This window comes from Lygodium microphyllum, chromosome 30, assembly GCF_053477565.2.
Source record: "Lygodium microphyllum isolate KBCC chromosome 30, Lygodium_microphyllum_v1.1.10, whole genome shotgun sequence".
Classification (NCBI taxonomy): domain Eukaryota; kingdom Viridiplantae; phylum Streptophyta; class Polypodiopsida; order Schizaeales; family Lygodiaceae; genus Lygodium; species Lygodium microphyllum.
The window spans coordinates 101,382,922-101,401,599 of NC_141164.1; the positions used below are offsets into that span (position 1 = coordinate 101,382,922).

General features: G+C 45.0%; 1 protein-coding gene across 6 annotated transcripts in view; it reads left to right on the forward strand.

Moving 5' to 3' along the window:
• LOC148010187 (uncharacterized) overlaps nt 1-18,041 on the forward strand; it is a 43,121-nt gene extending 25,080 nt beyond the window's left edge. For all 6 annotated transcript variants that reach the window (XM_087673098.1, XM_087673100.1, XM_087673099.1 and 3 more), the window contains one exon: nt 17,466-18,041. In XM_087673098.1, coding sequence (XP_087529224.1) covers nt 17,466-17,618 — 153 coding nt within the window. In that variant the 3' untranslated portion in view covers nt 17,619-18,041. The remainder of the gene's footprint in view (nt 1-17,465) is intronic.
• The last annotated feature ends 637 nt before the right edge of the window (nt 18,042-18,678 follow it).

The following is an 18,678-nucleotide window of genomic DNA, read 5'->3' on the forward strand; positions in this document are numbered from 1 at the left end:
CCCAACTTTTTGGGCCAAAATTGCACAAATCTCACCTTTTGTGCTTGCGCGTGCGAATCTCGGTTAGAGGAAGGAGTTTATTTATTTATTATTGTTATTTTTTGGGAAAAAAAGATTTTAGATGATGGGTCCGTTGACCCGTCAGGCCTGTCCTCGCCCCACTGGTCCCGTCACTGTTGCGCACAAACAACCGTTGCCCGTCGCGCGCTGGACCATCCAACACCGAGTGTTGCTGCCCAACTGCTGGTCGTCACCACGCTGGTCAATCGTCAGCTGGAATCGTTGTTAGCTGCTACACCAGTCGACTACCTCAGGCCTGCACTTGTCGACTGTCTCTCCAGCACCACCGGAGCCTGCTTGTGACTCTCCTGCTCGCCTTTGAGCTGTCTCTTGCCAGCTCTGGTCTTTTGCCTCAGCCTGACGATCGTCTGCAGCACCTTGCGGTCTGATACCAGTTTGTAGGGACCGATTAGGCATGGAGATCAAGGCAGACAATTGTTACGCGCAGTGAGAGATAGAGAGAGTACGAGAGATTAGAATAGAGAGTGAGCATGTTTTTAGGTATAGTGACGGGTGTACCACTTTAGGTTTTTATAAGAGATAGAGAGAGTACGAGAGATTAGAATAGAGAGTGAGCATGTTTTTAGGTATAGTGACGGGTGTACCACTTTAGGTTTATATATATATATATATATATATGAAAGTATAATGTGCTAAGGGTGTGTTCACACCCGTGCACATATAAAAGGCACGATGGCCCTTTATTCCCAACACCTTGTATATTGCTACAAGACAATGCATTTTTAGCCACTTTTTTCTCCTTTTCACATACTCTCCATTGATTAGTAGCATCCTACATAGATAATCGAGTACTTACTTCATGCTCATATTCAGTCTGAATACCTAACAAACTAGTTTCCTCTTCAAATTGCAGCAATGCACTAGTGATATCACCAAGAAACTGATACTTTCTCTTAATTATATCAATGATCTCATCATGAAATTCCTGCTTGGTGATGCCAAGCACCTCTCCCAAGGTGAATTCCACCCGACTGTTTAGGATCTCTTCTTCAAGAACCTTTTTAAGATTTGTGGCTGCCTCAATGTCAGACTGCAACTTATATCCTGGTTGCTTGCCCTTCTTTTTGCCCTCTTGTTTGCTCTCCTGTTTTTGCTCCTGATTGACCTCTTTCATAACATGCTCGGGAGGTGGTTGATTTGTAGCTTTAGGCTGATCCACGCTTCTTCTTGTCACTCTTTTAGATGTCCTTACATTATCTTCATCTCTCTTTCGTTTCTCTTCCACAAATACATCCGTGTTTTGTACCTTTGTTAAATATGCATACACTGAATATGCATCTACTGGTGATTCCCAACCAATTATGTCATGAATGTCTTGCCTTGCATGAGATATTTCACTATCAGTAACTTTTCTCTTTTTAGCTAAATGTAAAGCATGTGTCCATATTTTAACCTTTGGACCAATCATCACTTAGCCATGCATTCTATCCAACTGTATACCAAAAGTAGAAGCATGTACAGCCGCATAAGCATTTTAGACAACCAAGTCTTCCAACAACTTCTGCATACCTCCCTTTCCAAAATTCAAAGCAAGAGGCAAGCCCGTTTCTTGTGCATGGAACTTGCCATCTTTCCAAAAGATGAGTTGTCGTGCCAAGGCCTCCTGATAGGCAGTACGATCCTTTCTCTCATGCTGCAAACTATTACACCATATACATATTTTTCTTGACTTAGGGGCTGCTGCCTGTTCCCTTTCCTTTTGTCATTTTTCATCTAATTTTGCGACCTTCAATTGAAGATCCCGTATGTCTTTGACCAATTCATCTAATATATCTTCCCTAACACTACGAACAATAGCAAGTACAATCATAAGTTTAGACATAGAAGTGGGTGGCTTATTAGATACATCAATTGTTTTGCCCGTAATAGTGGGCAAGCTAGAGACATGCAATCTTTCTCTTCTTCTATGCTTTTTCGCAAGTGCAATAACAACTTCCTTGACATGCCTCCAATATTTTTTAAGACCTATCTCTATAGTTTGATCCTCTAGCAAATCATCAAGTTTTTCTTGAAGCTCAGGGTCTGCTGCTTGTAGAAACAATTCAATTTTCTGGCTTGCAAGAGCTTGCTGCTCTGCAAGATCTAATTGCTTAAATCCACTTTTAAATTCTCTTAACAATTTTGTAGCCACAAGACCCTTATTGGGTTGTAAAACCCACTCTTGAAAAGTCTTGCGCATAATCAAATTGGTATCTTCAATGTAAATTTTTTCCCTGAGTGTCTTCTTGAAAGCTACCTAGTCAGCATCCTGCATGTATAATTTAGTAATTCGTGCTTTTAGTTCATGTACAGTAATCGGAACAAAATACAGGCTCCATGCAAGTTGAGCCACTCCGAAGAATTCCATCTTTTGAGCATAGGTATATTTCTGCCATTGAACGACTTCATCTCATACTCAACTGCTTGCAAAGCATTCATCACAACAGTTTTTGTTTGAGTAGAAGCTTGCAGCACCTGTTGTTGTTGTTGTACTTGCAAAAGCATGTTTATATTCTGCACTGGCTGCTGTAAAATATCACTAGAAATTGTGTTTGAAGGTTTCCCCATCTTCTATCCTTTTGACGACCTTTCACGTCCGGTTCACCAATGTCGGAGGGGTTTTTGTCGAAAGGTCGTATCCACTGGGGATCAAAGATAGAAGGAAGTAGAGATAGGAGATAGAAGAGAAGAAAATGAATAGACAAGAGGTAAACACGATAAAGACAAAGCACATTGAATTGAATCAATATGTATTGACAAAACTTAAAATCCCTTGTCTGGCACTACTCAGAAGCAATATTCAACCATTAGATCTCCTGGAGCTCCCTCCTAGACAAAAAATGTGTAACAAACAATAGCTTCTTCTTTGTTGCTCGGAACCCAAATCTGATGGCTCCGTTGGCTTCGAAAGGGGGGTAAAACTCCAGGACGCTCGGTCTAGAATCTCCCAGTTCTGTCCTTTTTCTTCTTCCAGTTCAAAGTGCTGTTTGCTGCTTGTCAACTGCAATCGCAACGTGCGTGATTTCGTGCATCTTTCTTTTTCATGAAAAATCTTCAAAACTGACTGAAAAAGCAACTTGCTTTTTGCACACCATCCTATTCTAGAAGTTTTTCTAGCTTTTTTGGATATTTACAATAAATAATATAAAAATAAGCTAAAGTTGTTCAAAAATCTAGTATTTTAAACCATCCATGCCACGGACACTAGTACTAATGACTCAGATAACATTGACTCTCTAGATCAATAAGAAAGTCGGATGATGATGCACTCCAGAGATTTCACACTGTGTCCACATAGTGGCACAGCACCGGTTTCCATTTTTGGCCTTTGCCCTACACTCTTCTATTGTGTTCAAAGAGTCTTGCACCAACAAGCTGACATGCTCTTTGCCATGAGCATGTCAGCTTGTTGAAGTTTGCAAGGGCCACCGACGTGCTGCCTTGGTTTGACCCGGTACACTGTCTCAATTGCAATCACTTGCAACTTAAAAAGGGTGCCTTTAAAAGAGTTGTCACGTGAGCCATGTTGGTCAAGGACTATCAAATCTGCCGCCTTGGTTGCTACATCTAGCATCTAATGCCACCATTCTTGATTGGTACTAGCTCTGATACACCTTGTCGTCGTCTACATTTGCTGTCACATCACCCACAAGCTCTTGACACTTTGTTTAAAAATAAAAGAATATTAAGGATTTGTTCTCATGGGGTGGCTTTTTGAAAGGTGTGCATTTTTTTCCCCGGGGGAGGGGGGGGGGGTGTGTGCTTTCAATTTTCTAGAAAAACCCGCCTTTCCATTGAGAAATCCCCACAATGGTTTCTCTTCAAGGCATGCCTCCACCTGCCCAAATTTGGGAAAAAGTTATGTATTTAAAATTTTCCTTTGGAGTAGGGGGTTTTAAAAAACCCTTGCTTGTCCTCAATTTGCTTTTGGAAATGGGAAACTCTCTAGAAAATTGTTTTCTATCCATGTGTGAACAACTCCTAAGTTTTTTAATGAAAAGGTTTATTATCTTTTAATTCTCAACCAGCAAAGCCCCTATGCACATACTCTGCCCTTGTTATCAAGCATGCAATGAATTCAAGCCTTTTCATAAAATCTCCCAATTCAGCTCCAATTTGTGTAGAGAATTTGGGACTTTCAATCAATATCTTCAGATTCATCACCGACTTGCTGAAATTTGCCATCGGCCATTAACAAATTTGAGGCTCTTCATTGAATTGGCCAAATTTTGCTCAAATTTCATCAACAAATTTGCTGCTTTTTAAGAATTTGGCATACTTCATCGGAATTGAGGCCTAATTCATCAATAGGTGCAACAATGGCTATCTTTTGGTGACTTTGATGAAACACGGTCCATGTAAAAATTTTGTAATACTTCCTCAAATTTCTCTTCAATTTCTTGAGAAAAATTGGGGCATTTGCAAAATTTGCACACATTTATGATTGTTGCTGTTAGCCTGCTCTTTTTCAGTCTCAGTCTGTCATCTCCTGGTTGTGAGCTCCTGTCAGAGTCTGACAGGAGACAGAGGAGCTCTGTCAGGACATTTTCTGTTCAGCATGCAGTCCTGGTTTTGTTCCAGCCCAAACTAGGCTGTTTTTGTGCTGACTGCCCATTTTTCTGGGCAGTCGGCCAGATCTGGCCATAGTCGGCCAGATAATCTGGCCAGGTCGGCCAGTTTGGCTGGTCGGCCAGTTTGCTGGCCTGGGGGCTATTTATAGCAGCCCCCCCAGTCAGTCCAGCATTGCTCTCTGCAGGTACAGCACTGCTCCCTCCGTCTCCGTCTCCGGCATTGGTGCTGCCTCTGCCTCCAGTCTGTCCTGGTTCCCTCACTGACGCTCCGGGCTGCGTGCAGGGACTGTTCTGTCCATTCCAGTGTATTCAGCATTCATCTCAGTCAGTGCAGACTTTCTTCCTTCATTCTCTGCTTTCTCTCTCCTCTCCTCTGTGTTTGTGTTCTTCTTCCGCTGCGCACTCTCACATGGTATCATCGCCTGATTGAGAGCACGGAGGACGACCTTCAGGAGAGAAATACCTTACTGCTGCTGCCAACAGATCCACAACAGCCAGGCGACTGCTTCAGGCGGCTGCCACCAGATCCATCCCAGCCAGGCGACTGCATCAGGAGGCTGTTCAGCCTGCGTTTGCTGTCCACGCTGACTGCAGGGGCTGCCACGTCATCCAGCGACACAGCAACCCTGCGTTTGCAGCCAGGCGGCCTCTCCTGCTGCTGGGCGACCTCCCTACAGGCTGCGTTTTGCAGCTCTGCAGGTCGCCTCCACCCCAGGCTGCTCCTTTCCTGTTGGCGACCTCTGTCCGAGCTGTTTCCTGGTGCTGGTGGTTTCTTTTCTGCTGTTCGACATCAGATCTCTTTGCGTTTTGCAGATCAGGGTGTTTGTAGGCACTCTCTGCCTGCGTCTTGGTGGTTGGTGACCACATTGCGGGTCCTATTTCGACAGCGGCACAACTTTCTTTGGTATTTTGCAGATTGGAAGATGTCTTACCAGTTTTCAGGCTTTGAAGACTCAGAGGATGAGCTTCTCTCTCATCATTCCTCTGAGCGGAGGCGGGATTATCGTGAAGTGCGACATCGGGAAGAACCTCCTCGCACTCGTCCTTCTTCAGTCCATGCATCTCAGAGGGTTCCATCTACTGCGAAGGTTTCTTCATTGAAGACTGCATCAGATGTGCGGATGCCTTCCTTGATTCCCTCTATACAGGTGCCGATTCTCCCTTCCTTTCCGAAGGACGATAAGTTGGATGGTTCCAACTACTCTCTATGGTCCTGCAAGGTGGCTTGCATCCTTGATATCTTTGACCTTTGGGAGCTTGTTTCTTCGCCCATCGACCGACCCCCCGTGGATTCGTCCGATGGCACCTCTATGGACCGTGCAGCCTTATGGGATAGGCTCAACTCACGAGCCCGTTCCTTTCTTTTTATGAGTCTACATGATTCTGTTCTTGTACATGTTCACAGGTTAAAGACCGCGGCGGAAGTATGGACAAAGCTTGTGTCTTTGTATCAGCACAAGACATTTGCCCACAAGATTTCCCTGGAGAAGAAGTTGCGGATGCTCAGTCTTGATGGTTCTTCTTCCATGAAGGAGCACATCACGAAGATGGAGGATATGCGAGGCGAGCTAGCCTCTCTTGGTCGTCTGATATCGTCTGAGGATATGGCGATGATTCTGTTGACTCAGCTGCCATCACCCCGTTATGATGTCTTCTACACCAGCCTCATCACTTCGAGGCCCCGTGAGACACTCCTATGGGAGGAGCTTTCCCCGCTTGTCTTGGAGCATGACGAGCGACTCAAAGAGGTGGGAGCCAGTGGCTCCACCAAGGCATTTATGGCCGGCACAGGTGGCGGCAAGAAGAAGAAACAAAAGAAGGAGAAGGCCAAGGACAAGAAGGAGGAGGACAAGAAGGATGCGAAGGAGAAGAAGCCCAAATGTCCCCATTGTGGGAAGGGCACTCATCCCGAGGAGAAGTGTTGGCAGAAGTATCCCCATTTGAAACCTAAGGAGAAGGACTCGAAGGCGGCCCCAGCCACAAGAGAATCTGCGTTTGTGCATCTCTTTGTTGAGGAAGACACTGCGCTAGCTTCTACCACTCAGGAGAAGCCTTGGCTCGTCGACAGTGGAGCATCTTCACATATGACCTTCCGTCAGGATTGGCTTCAGGATCTTCGTTCCAGAGGGGGTACAGTCACCATTGGTGACAATTCCACAGTTCCTGTTTGAGGCGTGGGGACTTTACCTATGTTTTCTGACAGGCGGTCTTCCTCCGCCAAAGTTCTCTATGTCCCTGATTTGGGTTTTAACCTATTATCTGTGCATGGTCTTACTCAGCTAGGTACCCGAGTCATTTTTACACAGGATGCAGTCACAGTGGAGGATGCTTCTACAGGTGATGCTCTTTGGACAGGTACTCAGGAGGGTGGGCTTTATACGCTCACAGCCTTGGCTGCGCGGACTTCCCATGAGCTTGGGCTGCTTTGGCATGCTCGGTATGGTCATTTGAACCTCGATTCACTTCGCCGGGCTTCTAGGAGGAAGATGGTGGAGGGCCTTCCTGATTTCCCTCCTCTTTACACTTTATGCCCTAGCTGCTTGAGGGGCAAGCAGCACTGGCAGCCTTACCCGCAGGTTGCTACTAGGCGGGCTACTTCTCCGCTTGAGTTGGTTCATACCGACCTTTGCGGACCTATGGGCACGGCCTCCCTTGGGAAGGCCAAGTATTTGATGCTGATTGTGGACGACTTTAGTCGTTATGTGTGGCCTTATTTTTTGGAGTACAAGAGCGAGGCGTACTCCCGTTTCTGTGAGTGGCAGGTGTTTGTGGAGACCCAAACCACTTCCAAGGTTCGTGGTGTTCGAGCTGATCACGGTGGAGAGTTCACTTCTCATCTTTTCTCTCAGTTTTGCAGGGATCATGGTATTCGAGTGGAGTATTCCCATCCGAACACACCATCAAAGAATGGTGTGGTGGAGCGTGCGAATCGGACCATGCTTGAGATGGCCCGATCTATGCTGGAGCATAGGAGTCTTCCTCATTTCCTTTGGGGTGAGGCGGTGGCTACAGCGGTGCATATTCGCAACTGCTCTCCGACTTCGGCATTACAGGACATGACTCTGTATGAGGCTTTCTTTGGAAAGAAGCCTTCCGTGTCCCATTTTCGCATCTTTGGGTGCGATGCTTTTGTCCATGTGGACAAGAAGAAGAGGAAGACGAAGTTCGACTCTAAGTCGCGAAAGCTTATCTTCGTTGGTTATAGCACGACCACGAAGGGATATCGGCTCTATGACCCGACGACGCGGACGGTTGAGGTGAGCAGGGATGTGATTTTTGATGAGGCTTCGGCCTCTGAGGATCCGATTGATGGTTCCATTACAGATGTTTCTTCATCATCGACGGACCCCCCCCACCTTCTCTCTCCCTTCACTTCCTTCCAGGATGCCTCTTAGCACCCCCCCTATTCCTCCTCCTTCGGCTTCCCTTTCTCCCTTGGTGGATGTGCCTTCGTCTACTACGAGCTCTTCTACCGCCACTTCGGGATCTTCACGGGATATACAGCCTTCTTCAGATGCGGAGGATCTACCTTCACTCGGTGAGGGGGAGTCCCTCTCCGATATGGGTGCTTTACAGGTTCCGGAGGCCCCCCGGTCTCCCTCACAGCAGCAGGAGTCTCTCAAGATTCCTTTATGGTATCGCCGGCTCATGCAGGATTCAGGTGTTACTCACTTTTCTGCTTCTTCTACAGGTCCCCGTCGATCAGCACGTTTACAAGCCCAGCGGGACAGTTCACTATGTGTGAACTATGCTCTTATGTCTCAGATTCTTCAGGATTCCGAGCCTTCCACTGTGGAGGAGGCTCTTGCACTGGATATTTGGAGACAGGCTATGCAGGCCGAGCTCGATTCCATCGAGCGAAACCATACGTGGGAGCTTGTTCCGCGTCCCGCGAAACGGAAGGTGATTGGTGTGAAATGGGTCTTTAAGACCAAATATCTTGCAGATGGCTCCTTGGACAAGCATAAAGCTAGGCTTGTTGCCAAGGGCTTTGCTCAGCGTGCAGGGTTGGATTACTTTGAGACTTTTGCTCCTACAGCCAGGATGTCTACCATCCGAGTTCTTTTGGCTCTTGCTGCTCACCACCGTTGGCCTGTCTATCAGATGGACGTCAAGTCTGCTTTTCTGAATGGTGTTCTTGAGGAGGAGATTTATGTTTCACAGCCTCCTGGTTTTCTTGTGCAGGGGAAGGAGGATCATGTCTACCGGCTGCGGAAGGCTCTTTATGGCCTAAAGCAAGCTCCTCGTGCTTGGTACCAGCGGATTGACCGATTCTTTCTACAGAGTGGCTTTGCGCGCTCCGCTTATGATCCCAACCTCTACTTGCGGGTTGAGGATTCTCTTTCGGTGTTCCTCATCTTGTATGTGGATGATCTTATCCTTACAGGGAGCGACACTCAGCAGGTGGAGCATACACAGTCCATTCTACAGAGAGTTTGACATGACGGATCTCAGGATCCTTCACTTCTTTCTAGGTCTGGAGATCTATCAGATGGCACAGGGCATTTTTATCTCGCAGCACAGGTACATCTCCGAGCTTCTTTCGGAGTTTGATATGGCTGAGTGTCGGCCTATCTCCTGCCCCATGGACCCCGAGTCCAAGCTTTTGACAGCTGGAGTTCCTCTTACCGATCCCACCCGTTACAGGTGCCTTGTCGGCTCTCTTATCTGGCTGCTTCATACTCGGCCGGATATCTCTTTTGTGGTGGCTTTATTGTCTTCTTTTATGCAGACTCCTACCCAGGATCACTGGCAGGCGGCCTTGCGGGTTCTTCGCTATTTACAAGGGACTCGATCCTTCGGGATCATGTATGGAGATGGGATTACCCTTTCTGGATGGAGTGATTCTGATTGGGTAGGTGATGTGGATTCGCGACAATCCACTACAGGTTATGCTTTCACCCTTGGATCTGGTGTTGTCTCTTGGAGCAGCAAGAAGCAGCCTACTGTGGCACTTTCTTCTACAGAGGCTGAGTATCGGGCCCTATGTTCGACCGCTATGGAGGCAGTTTGGCTCCGTCGTTTACTCGCGGAGATTGGCTTTTCCCAGACCGCCCCTACGGAGCTGCGCGTGGATAACCAGAGTGCTCTTTCTCTGGCCAAGAACCTGGTGTTTCATGCTCGCACAAAGCACATTGAGGTTCAGTATCACTATGTTCGAGAGCGGATCGTGGATTCGGAGCTGGTGGTGGTCTATTGTCCTACGGCGGCCAATGCAGTTGATCTCTTTACGGAGCCGTTGCCTCAGGCTTCTTTGCTTCATCACATGCGGTTCTTGGGTCTTCAGACTCTCCCAGGAGTTGAGAGGGGGTGTTAGCCTGCTCTTTTTCAGTCTCAGTCTGTCATCTCCTGGTTGTGAGCTCCTGTCAGAGTATGACAGGAGACAGAGGAGCTCTGTCAGGACATTTTCTGTTCAGCATGCAGTCCTGGTTTTGTTCCAGCCCAAACTGGGCTGTTTTTGTGCTGACTGCCCATTTTTCTGGGCAGTCGGCCAGATCTGGCCATAGTCGGCCATATCTGGCTGGTCGGCCAAATCTGGCCAGGTCGGCCAGTTTGGCTGGTCGGCCAGTTTGCTGGCCTGGGGGCTATTTATAGCAGCCCCCCCAGTCAGTCCAGCATTGCTCTCTGCAGGTACAGCACTGCTCCCTCCGTCTCCGTCTCCGGCATTGGTGCTGCCTCTGCCTCCAGTCTGTCCTGGTTCCCTCACTGACGCTCCGGGCTGCGTGCAGGGACTGTTCTGTCCATTCCAGTGTATTCAGCATTCATCTCAGTCAGTGCAGACTTTCTTCCTTCATTCTCTGCTTTCTCTCTCCTCTCCTCTGTGTTCGTGTTCTTCTTCCGCTGCGCACTCTCACAGTTGCATCGTTTGAGTAAAATATATTTTTTTCACATAATTATTATTTCCAACATATTTTTCAGCAGAATAAAAGCAAGAGAAAAATATTATTTTCATATTATCGGACTCCATTGTTGTGGCCAACGACTCTTCTATTAGTGGTTTACCATTATTTGGGAATTTATTCTCTCTCTTCATTTGGAAATGATCATTTATTGTTGATATGCACTCATTGCCAACAATATTATGGGCATTCTTGGGCCCGACGACAAGCTCGATGATACCGATTACTTGATGTGGGTTTACATGATGTGACATGTTCTCATGAAGAATCTATGGAGTATTATGATTGATATTGAGGGAAATCTGTTTTCTCAAATGCTAGTACCATCTCTTGCCACTATATCAAGAGGCAGTGCTCATGATGCTAAATCCTCTTCCTCTTCTATAGTGGCTCCCATTTAGAAGCAAATCCGATGGGACGAGAGATGCCCAATTGCACATCTTAAGTCAATGAAGAGAGGTATCATTCCACTCATCCCATCATGCAAGACAGCCAAGGATGCATGGGATCAACTTGCTTCCTTGTATCAAGTATGCAATGAAGCACGACTTGCTTACTTGTGTAAGCAATTGGAAGATGTTAGCATGGAAGGATGAGGTAATATGGATGCCTATCTCACCAGCATCAACAAAGACCTTATTGAGCAATTATTAATTAAATATTGATGAAGTGGTCCTAGAGATAATTTTCTTTTTTTCATTACTCTTAATAGTCTACCATAGTCATATCAAGATTTTGCTACCACTTTGTAATTGGTAACTACGGGCAACCAAGTTTCCTATAGTCTCGACTAGTCTCTCTCTTATTGCAAAAAGAACAAAGCCATCTCAACCATAATGCTACCATGGTAATTGAACAAGCCTTTTATACCTAGAATCAAGTGAAGGCTCAAGTGTGAAACAATTGTGTGATTAATTGATAGAGAATGAAATAGAATGTGGGAATTAATCCATGCATAATAATTCCCAATCACAAAATGAGAGGTGATGTATTAAAGAAAGAGAAAGTACAACCCTCAAGGCAACCACAATGAACAATGCCACACTTGTATGTCAATGACACATAAAGAGCATTTTTTTAGTAAATCCTAATGCTAAATGGCTTAATTGTTAGATGAAATCCTAACCCTAGTGTTAGTTAGTGTCTAGGACACTAGGGGCAACAACTGCATTTAATGAGAGTTTAAATGCTTGGGAGCTGGGATCATGGATCAAAGTGTATCAACGCATAGCTGATGAGATACTTCAAGTACATTGCTTCTTGTTGGTGTTTCTCCTCGGCATGTATGGCTCAGCTACGCCACTTGGTGTGGAACTTCCTTTATGCAGGCTCAGATGGGTTCACGGATTTCCATGCCAAGATGGTATGGGAGACTATCATTGGTCATTGCTTTGAGGAAGGGCTAGGGATCATTGATCCGGAGCATTAGAGTCTAGCCCTGTTGGGCAAACTTGTGGTCCAAGGACTCACCCCAAGTGGACATACATGAGGGCTTTTAGGATTGTAGATCTTGAATATGTGGGGAGTAGAGACCATCCTTAAGATGGATCTTCACTATAGCACAGATCATGCCACCTAGTCTTCTTTCCTCTGCAGCCGGATACGGGTTTGGGAAGGCCTGCATAGGGCCCTTGTATAGAGGTCCCTAGCTTGTCAAGAGAAGATTAATTTCTGGCCTATTGTTTGGAACCCTTTGGTTCGGGACCATGACAAGCTATAGCTTGGAGAGATTTCTCGCATCCAATGGGCTGGCTCATGTGCCCTTGCACTTAGGGTGTGGCTGGATGTTCACAGGATGCAAATTGAGAGGTTCTATAGCAAGTGGCAGAGGGCAGTTGAGAGACTAGGAGGGAGATTGATGCAACTATTTCATAGGAGTAGCGAATCTTCATCATTGAGGTAGTTTCTTGTGTTGTGGTCATCTTGGACGTGTTGCTTATTTGTAAGGTGCTAGAGCCCACATCAGAGTTTCCAGTGGTGTGGGAGATCATCAGGAGCCTCATAGGGTGGCACATATGGAAGGCTCCCTACTAGCTGATTTTTGGTGGTGAGTGCCTTTTTGTATACACAAGTTGGGCAGAGCTCTAGGGATCCATCATCCATTCTCTCCATGGCTGCTAGGACCAGGTGCAATTGGGCCCATCTAGAGCTTTGACATCACTTCTTGCTCACCTTGGATGGCCAAGGCCTATTTTTTACGATGCAGGCTGGCAGCCCCCAGCAGTGGTATACTCCATGGCTTGTTTCCTCCATACCAACACCACCCACCCCACCCCACCCCTTCCCACCACCACACCACCCCCCTGGGGACTGCCTTGAGAGGCTTCTATATTTGATTGTTTAGTGACCTTGAGTGAGGTCCAGCTAGACTGTTGAGCACATGTACTTGTAAAATTCTTGTGAATAATATAATAAGCCACATTTTTACTGGAAAAAGAAAGAGGTGAGAATGCATAGGATGAGGAATGCTTCCAAGTGAAGGGCGTAAAGGTTGAGAATCTGGAAAGTCTGCTTTTAACTTGTTTTTGGTTAGGGTGAATATGAGAATTGTATCATCACAGTCTCTTAAGGGGCATAGGAGGAGCTACATATTTCCCCTTCCTGCAATCAAAGTTGCAGCAAGAGAACATGTTGCGTTTGTCAAATGGATTGACATAGCAAGAACAAACACCTACTGACTTGCAAGGGCGGCGCTTGGCAGAATTGGGTATTGATGTTGGAGACATGCCAATCTGATTCTTTTACACAAGTGTGCTGCTCAATTTGTTCCTTCATCTAGTGTGACAGATACTGGCTACGTAGGTGACACTCAACTTTGGAATTCTTAGAATCAAAGGACCAGTGCCTTGGGAATACAGCCTGTAGGTTCATGCAATGGCAGATGGTCTCTTGGCTATGGTGATATTATTGCCTTGAAAGTTACTTTACTGAAGCTATAGGTTGTTCTGTTAGCAGAGTATTTGTCAGCTCATGTGTGAGTCTGAGCTTGATCTGGGCTGGGCATTTTTTAGGTATTTTAGGTTTTTTCTGGTGTGGCATTTTATGCCAGTGGAGCATTTTATGCACCAGTCGGCCAGCTTTAATGCTGTCCGACCAGCATTATTGCTCCCCACTTTTTCAGCCTATTTATACTCAGTGGCTCCTCCTCAGTCAGTCACTTCATCTTCACCATCTGTAGACTCTGTGGAGAGAGGAGCCAGTGCCAGTGCCCACGCAGCCAGTGACTCACTGTTGTATGCGATTGTCTCGTGTTCAGATATATGGATTCCATTTCCCGTGCATACATCAGAGTTCTCATCTGTATTGTGTTCTTTTCTTTTTCCTCTTTTTGTCTTGTGTTTCAGCAGTTTATTTCAGCACATGTTTATGCTTCCACCGCTGCTCCACTTCTGACATGGTATCAGTTTTCAGGATTTGTGTTTCTGCTGTGTTTTCTTGCTGATTTCAGGACTGTTTTGTACCCTTGCTGATCAGACGACTGCTGTCGCAGCCAGGCGACCTATTTTGGGGCTGTTTTCAGCCTGCGTTTTTTGCAGTTTTGCCATCGCCTGCTGCCTCCGCACCCTCTGCTGCCTACGCACCCTCTGCTGCCTGCGTTTTTCATCTGCAGCTACTGGCGACAGTTTTCTACCTGTTTTTCTCTAGTTTACAGCCTGCGTTTTGCTGATTCAGCATCTCTCGTGGCTGGGTGACTATTACTTCAGGCCGTTTTCTCTGTTTTTGGCAGTTTTTGACTGTTTTTTTGACTTTCTGCAGCAGATTTTGTCTTCTATTGATCAGCTTTTGGGTTATATTGCATGTGAACTCTCTTTTTCTGTAGTCTGTGCTTGTGTTTTGGCTGTGTTTCCTCTCTAAATTCCATCTCTTCTCTACTTCTCTTCTTCTCCTCTCCATATGGCTCCTCCGTGCACTTCCCCTGATGATAAGTTGCATGAGACATCCTTGAGATTACAGGGGCGGCTTCCGGCACATTATGGAGGTGAGGCTTATGTAGCTTCAGAGAGGGGTGACGGGAAGAAGAAGTCGAAGGCCCAGTGTTACCACTGTGGCAAGAAGGGACATTTGCGGAAGGACTGCAAGAAGTTAGCGGCTTCCAGGAAGGAGCAGAAGACGAAGCGGGATGTTGACTCTACCGATGAGTCCTCTCCTTCATTAGACTCCGACTCCGATCCTCCGACCAAGGTGAAGTCCAAGGCGCGGAAGGGATCCTCTTCTTCGGATCGCGAGAAGGGCTTGGTGGCCCCTTCCTCGGTTGCTTTCTAGTGGTGGTGATGAGGTCATCCCTCACGACTCTCTTGTACCAGAGAGGGAGTGTGAGCGGGTGTTCAGATGGGGCAGCCGCGCCTCATCTATACTTTTATACAGGTGCACAGGTTCCAGAGAGGGACGTCCCTGACACATCGACTTCAGTCTGGCGGAATCAAATCCTGGAGCTGGGATTGACATCCAGGTTCATGCTGAGCTGGTTATCTGACAGAGAGCGGGAGGCTTTTGTCTGGAGCTCACATGAGGGGACACTTTGGCGGTCTGGCCAAAGGCGGGGACTCCATGGTCACATATGTTCAGAGGCATTTTTGACAGGATGCTCTTGTATGCTACTGCGAGACATTAGTGATGGACACAGAGATATGCTATGATCTTCTCTATTTTCAGGTGTTTGGTACGATCGACATCGAACATCAGGTTCTCTCCGAGGCACCTTGGTGGTGGCTTGATCACCCACTGCTTGGGTATCCATGGTTCTACTTGGTGGTTCTATGTTGTATAGTTTCTGATCCCTTTTCATTGTACTATTGTATTGTATCAGATCCCTCATGATCTGAGAGAGGGTGTTAGTAGAGTATTTGTCAACTCATGTGTGAGTCTGAGCTTGATTTGGGCTGGGCATTTTTTAGGTATTTTAGGTTTTTTCTGGTGTGGCATTTTATGCCAGTGGAGCATTTTATGCACCAGTCGGCCAGCTTTAATGCTGTCCGACCAGCTTTATTGCTCCCCACTTTTTCAGCCTATTTATACTCAGTGGCTCCTCCTCAGTCAGTCACTTCATCTTCACCATCTGCAGACTCTGTGGAGAGAGGAGCCAGTGCCAGTGCCCACGCAGCCAGTGACTCACTGTTGTATGCGACTGTCTCGTGTTCAGATATATGGATTCCATTTCCCGTGCATACATCAGAGTTCTCATCTGTATTGTGTTCTTTTCTTTTTCCTCTTTTTGTCTTGTGTTTCAGCAGTTTATTTCAGCACATGTTTATGCTTCCACCGCTGCTCCACTTCTGACAGTTCAATCCTCTAAGTAATTCTAAAATGGCCAATGGCTTCCTACAGATACATTGAGACAGCAGAGTAAACATGGCAAGGCATGCCTAAGGTGATTCTCCAGATTCTCTTTACTGTTTGTTTGTTTGTTTTCGTTTTGGTTTGCAAAAGGCGTAGATGCCCAATGATTTCAGGGATCATGTTTATCTACCTTGTCAAAAGTGTTTTTCTTGCGGCATTCACACTAAGACAAGACTTATGATTAATAAATAAAGCATGGTCAAAGTATGCAAGGATGTGGATGTTATTCCTCATGCTTATACAACTGAGGAACTCCTCCTTTCAAGCTTGTTTTGTAGGATGTTTCTCTTGCAAAGTCTGCTGTTCCTTTCCTTGTAGGCTGTATGCCTTGGATGAAATGATGGTACTGAATGCTTGAGGGGGATGCTCATGTTGATGGGCATGTCTTGGCTTACATAGTTAGCAGTTGCTCTTGTTGTGGAGAGGCTTGGAATGTACACAGCCTGTTTGCTTAGAAGATGATCTCTTGTTTGCTTAGAAATATACACCTTGGAATGTATAGACGAGTGAGTTATTTTCAATAAATTATGCATTCTACCGTGATCTTTGCATTTTGTGTAATGAGTTTTCAAACACTACCATGGTCTAATGGAAGGGATGAGTTATGGTAGGTGTTTTCTCGGAACACAAGTGAGCCATATTCTATGAATTACATGTATTTGAGAAGGTCTTTGCATTGGTCTACTGAATCTTCATAACATTGTCGTCAGTAGGTAGTAAAAAGTAGAAGTTACTTTAAAAAGAAGCTCATTATATAATGCATATGGTCTTGTTTTTATATAAATCAAATTGTATGAGTTGTAATTATGCTAAATATATGCTAGTTAATATATGTTTGAATATTACTGTAAAATTTAGTCATTAGTAGTATTGGCTTTATTCCAATTGATGAGAAGTATTAATATTGTTTACATAATGAGTATTTATCAAATATTTATTTGTTTATTTTTTAACTATACATTATGCAAAATATGTTTTATAATTATTTTCAAGTAGGGTTACAACATAGCTTGGTAGAGAGACTAAATCATTATCTTTTGATCTTCAAAATAGGTCAATATTATTATCTGTCCACTCATGTTTATGTCAATATGAAGTTTACGATCACCAATAAGATAAAAAGTTGTTTCAAATTGTTGTTGTGCGCATGATGAGCTTGAGGTTTTGTTGTTATTACCATGCCATGTTGGATTTGGGACTCCAACTGGGATGATTAGGGGGTTAATACCTCTCTTAATAAGAAAAGATTTGAGGTGGCACAATGAGAGAGGCGTGTTGTGCACATTCTATCCATTTTAGAAAAGCTCAAGTGGTAGCGGGTTTGGAATAGAAAAGTCCTTAAAATCTAGAAAGAAGGCTTCTTTAATGTGGGCAATCTTGAGCACATGTGCTTGTAAAATTCTTGTGAATAATGTAATGAGCCACATTTTTACCGGAAATAAAAAAGAGGTGAGAATGAGTAGGATGAGGAATGTTTCCAAGTGACAGTCATAAAGGTTGAGGATTCTGAAAAGTTTGCTTACAACTTGTTTTTGATTAGGGTGGTGAATATGGCAATGGTATCATCATGGTCTCTAAATATTTCCCCTTCTTGCAGGCAAGGTTGCAACAAGAGAATGTGTTTCGTTTGTCAAATGAATTGACATGGCAAGAACAAACACTTACTGACATGCAAGGGCGGCGTTTGGCAGAATTGGGTATTGATGTAACGTCCATCAATGGAGACATGCCAATCACTCGAATACCATAGTACCTGTTGAGGTCTGTTTGATTCTTTGACACGAGCATGCTGCTCAATTTGTTCCTGCCATGAAGTGTGGCAGATACTAGTCATGCAAGCAACATTCAGCTTTGTAATTCTCAAAATCAAAGGATCAGTGCCTTGGCAATACAGCCTGTAGGTCCATGCACTGGCAGATGGTCGCTTGGCTATGGTGATATTATTGCCTTGAAAGTTAATTTACTAAAGCTATAGGTAGTTCAATCCTCAAGTAAAGTAATTGAAAAATGGCCAATGGCTTCCTACAGAGATATTGAGACAGCAGAGTGAACATGGCAATGCATGCCTAAGGTGATTCTCCAGATTCTATCTATTGTTTGTTTGTTTGTTTTCGTTTTGGTCTGCAAAAAGCACAGATGCCCAATGATAGTTATTCAATTTTGTTTTTAACTTTAGAGATCATGTTTATCTACCTTGTCAAAAGTGTTTTTCTTGTGGTGTTCACACTAAGGCAAGGCTTATTGTCAACAAATATAGGCATGGTCGAAGTATGCAAAGATGTGGTTGTTATTCCTTTTGCTGGTACAACTGAGGAACTCCTCCTTTCAAGCTTGTTTTGTAGGATGTCTCTCTTGCAAAGTCTGCTGTTCCTTTCCTTGTAGGCTGTATGCCTTGGATGAAATGACGGTACCAAATACTTCAGGGGGATGCCCATGTTGATGGGGATGTCTTGGCTTGCATAGTTAGCAGTTGTCCTTGTTGTCGGGAGTCTTGGAATGTATATAGCCTGTTTGCTTAGAAGATGATCTCTTGTTTTCTTAGAAATATACAGCTTGGAATGTATACATAAGTGAGATCTTTTGAATAAATTGTGCATTCTTGGAAGGAAAAAAGAGGGGCAATTTGGTTATTCTTCAATTGATCAAAATTGTACTTGTTTATTTGAGCATACATTGCTGTATGCTAGTTAAATATGTAAGCTATATATTGTGTAACCCTTAGTGATATTCTTTTCTTTATGCGTACCATGGGCCTCACTTAAGCCACATGCATGGATTAAATGGTTTAAAGATTTATATTTCATAGGGCT